Source organism: Pseudomyrmex gracilis, unplaced genomic scaffold, assembly GCF_002006095.1.
Source record: "Pseudomyrmex gracilis isolate BER0280 unplaced genomic scaffold, ASM200609v1 scaffold_4682, whole genome shotgun sequence".
Classification (NCBI taxonomy): Eukaryota; Metazoa; Arthropoda; class Insecta; order Hymenoptera; family Formicidae; genus Pseudomyrmex; species Pseudomyrmex gracilis.
In genome coordinates, this window is record NW_018025266.1 from 1 (window position 1) to 3,534 (window position 3,534).

General features: G+C 59.0%; 1 protein-coding gene across 1 annotated transcript; it reads right to left on the reverse strand.

Moving 5' to 3' along the window:
• Nucleotides 1-881: 881 nt before the first annotated feature.
• LOC109863398 (translation initiation factor IF-2-like) lies at nt 882-2,502 on the reverse strand (the record flags this gene model as incomplete). The annotated part of the gene is made up of 1 exon (XM_020443657.1): nt 882-2,502. A coding segment is annotated over one exon (1,621 nt), but the record flags the coding sequence as incomplete, so codon positions are not given.
• Between the last annotated feature and the right edge of the window lie 1,032 nt (nt 2,503-3,534).

Consider the following 3,534-nt stretch of genomic DNA (forward strand, 5'->3'; position numbering starts at 1 on the left):
TCCGCGACGAAGCGAGGGGACACAGCCCCGCTTCGCCGCCTCTGGGCCGAGGCCCTGGGTCAAACACCCCCGAGGGGGTGGACCCAACCCCTAACATTGGACATAGCTCAATGCTATGACCCTCCCCCCATACGCCCCTGGGCTACCCTTACCAAGCCCTTACTTGGGCTTGGAGGAAGCTGGCCCAGGGCGGACTTTTTTTTGACCCCCCCTCCGATCTGAGTAGAGCCGCGAGCGCTCTGCTCGGATCCATCTTCAGCCCNTTGGAAGGAGCTGAAGAGAATGGTACCGGGGAGGTCGCACTACTCTCCCTTTGCGAAGNAGGCAGGGTGTCCTCCTTAGAACCGGGAGAACTAGTTCCCCCGGAACCAGAGGGAGGAGCACCCTCTTCCGTGCACGCGAGTGATGGTAAGTTCGGAGGGACGGGATTCCCACTAGGGGGATCCACGCCCACACCCGCCGACTTACAGTCCATCGGCTCGAGGACTCCCCGCTGCGGAGAAGGTTTCTCCGCAGCAAGTGGAGTATCCTTGCCTGATGGGCTTTTTCTCCTTCTTTTGCGCTTCCCTGCCACCCCCTCCGCCAGCTTGGCTGGGGCCGCAAACGTGGTGGTTAAACCACCAGCCGCGGCGGGAGGAGGGTGGCAGCTGGGGCCTCCCAGCACATGCCGGGAGAGGCGCCCCAGGTCACCGCATAGTGGACACCTTGGCTCCGGAGCTTTACACTGCCGGAGCAAGTGCCCACTAAGGCCGCAGCGGTAACAACGGCCGCTGCGGTCCGTCTCACTCGCGGGGCAGTAGTGCCCCGTGTGCCCCGGTCGTAGACACCGGAAGCACCGCAAGGGGCGGGCCTTGAGCGCTTCAACGCGGGCAAGGACCCACCCCACTTTGACAGTGCGGGCTGTTGCCAATTTCTTGGCAGCAGCCACGGGGCACTGCACCCACACTCCTCGCATGCCGGAAGGCAAAGTCCGGGTTTCGCCCACACGGATCTCTGCCTCTCGGCAATTTCCGGCCGAAGCCAGCGCCGCCTTTAACTCCTCCGGGGATACGGAGTCGTCGAAGCCCGAGACGCGCAAGTTTTCTTTGCGCGCCGGGCGGCNGACGACGATCCCTGTATCCCGGAGGACCTCCTTCATCCTTGCCGAGAGGGCATCTGCCTTCTCGGCCATAGAGTCACCGGTGACCTCAATCATGAGGTCGCCGGTCATAGTTCGCCAAGGCTGCACGTGGGCGATACCCACTGACGACAGTGGTATCGCCTCACGGCATCGGCGCATCCCCTCCGAGATGTCCAGTGCTCCGGGATGAGCTGGATCAGTCGACAGCGTGATTGCTGCCGACTTAGGCACCCGGAGCCTGACCCTCTTNTTCTTTCTTCCGCCTCCAGCGGGTTGCGCGGTTGCGCTGGCCCCTGGGGCGGATGCCGGTGCTTTACCGGCGCGACTGGGGGCGGCAGAGGCCGCTGACCCAGCCGCCCGTCGAGCCTTACGGCCCACCACTGTGCTCCAGGGTGCCTCGCTTCCAGCAATGGAGGACGAGGGTCCTGGAGCTTTCTTCTCCGTCTGGGATAGGGCCGGGTGTGGAGCCCTAGGCTTGGCCTTGGCAGCGGCCTTGGCGGCAGCCTTGGCTTTTGGCTCACCCCGTACTTTTTCCCGCNATGATGGCCGATCGCGGCCATCTCCCCGGCTAGTCAAACCCGCGCGTCCTGCACCCTGAGCGGGTAAGTTCAGGGCCGCGAGCTTGGCGTCTATTAGCGCCGAGATGCGCTCAAGCAGCGCATTCTCGGCCAGACGATCCTGTGCCGGGGGGAGAGGAGGAGGTGGTGGCGGCATGCGAATTTTTGCCGTCAACGCCACCACCTCGTCTTGCAACTTCTTTGTNTCGAGCCGAAGCTCCTCGTTTTCTTTATAAACCTGAGGCAGGACACGAGCTGTCCGTGCCCCAGGTTCATCTCGCAGACACTCGTACAATGCGTTCGCAACTGTACAACCGTCTCGTCCCGCGTCCCTAAGGGCTTTCACGTCGGTATCCTTCAACCGCTTTGCGCGACCCGCCACCTCGTCGCACACGCCGACGGCCTTGTAGATTAAATCTACAAGGTCCAACGTGGCGCGGGTCTCGCACTCCCTTTCAACGTCCGTCCCTCCGAATCGTTGGACGGTACGCCGAAGCCGCTTCACCGACTCGGTGTCGGAGGACCGCCCCGAGACATCCGCGTTGGAGCGGCGTTTTGTTGCCGCCGCGTACGCCTGTTGCCGCACCTGGTCTAAGGCGCGTTCCTTCTCTTCCATTTTTCCTTTCTGGAGCTGCTCCCTAGCTTTGCCCAGACCAATGTACCTGCCGTGGGTTGGTGGGCGCTCACGGCGTTCGGGCTGAGCCATTTTCTGAGCGACGTAGGTCGCAATTGCCGCGTCGGTGGTCAGAACGCCGTGCATGGACTCGTCTCCAGATGAGTCCATGTTCACGTCTGATGCCCCCGGCAGACAGGCCTCCAAGGACTCTGTGGAGATACATAACTCCACAGAGTTAATGGACTCTTCTGAGTCCACGCGCTGACACCACCCGTGGGTTTGCACGACCCCTCGGGCGGCACGGACGCTCCTCGTCCGTCCTCGCAGACGCATGATAGGTAGAGGGCCCTGCGGTGCACCCCTCTACCCGCCCGTCGTTGGATAACGACACGGGGGAACCCGGGACACTAGCCCCCCCGCGCCGAGACCTGGCCGTCCGGTCAACCTGGTCNAGTAAGTCCTTATCTGTCTTCTGGCTCATCCCATAAAAAAAGAAGTNGCGGTTTTATATTGTTCTTGAACCTGACCTAGGCCGGTTGCCTTAACCTGGCTAACGAGCCCGGGTTTGGGATCGGGGTTTTCCTTCCTCTAGGTACGCTCTTAGTCTGGCCGCTTCCCGTGAACCTGTCCGGCAAGGGTGACCCTGCCAGGAACCGAAGTTCCCGCCGGCATAGCTCCACGGATCGACACGGCACTCAAGCTCGAGGACCACGACAAGGTGGCGTACCATCCCCCGAGACCTAACCCCAACCTACCCTAACCTGTGTTACTACAATATCCATAAAAATGAGTAAAAATTTTGCGTGGGAGAGTGCAGAAAGAAAAGTTTAGGTTAGAGTTAGGTTAGAATTTAGGGGGCGTGCAGGGGGGCGCAGCCCTCCTGTCTACACGTTTACAACACCGACAAAAAGATTCGAAAAATCACGAAGAAAAAATTGTACGCAATGTAGCAAAATAAAAACTTAGTTTTCAAACTTTAATTGTTTATAACTTTTTCATTAACAACGNGCGACGGTTAAAATTTACGGATTGTTACATAAGAAGGTGTCTTTGACAACATACTACCATGATCAAATAAATAACCGGAATTCATTCATAAAAAGAAAAGTACATGTTTATTTTTCAAAATTCAAGTTGTCCCCTTCAAAGTAGTCCCCGTCGGCTGCGATGCACTTGTGCCAGCGTTTGATCCACCTCTTGAAGCTTTTCTGGAAGTCGGTTTTTGGTATAGCCGTTACTGC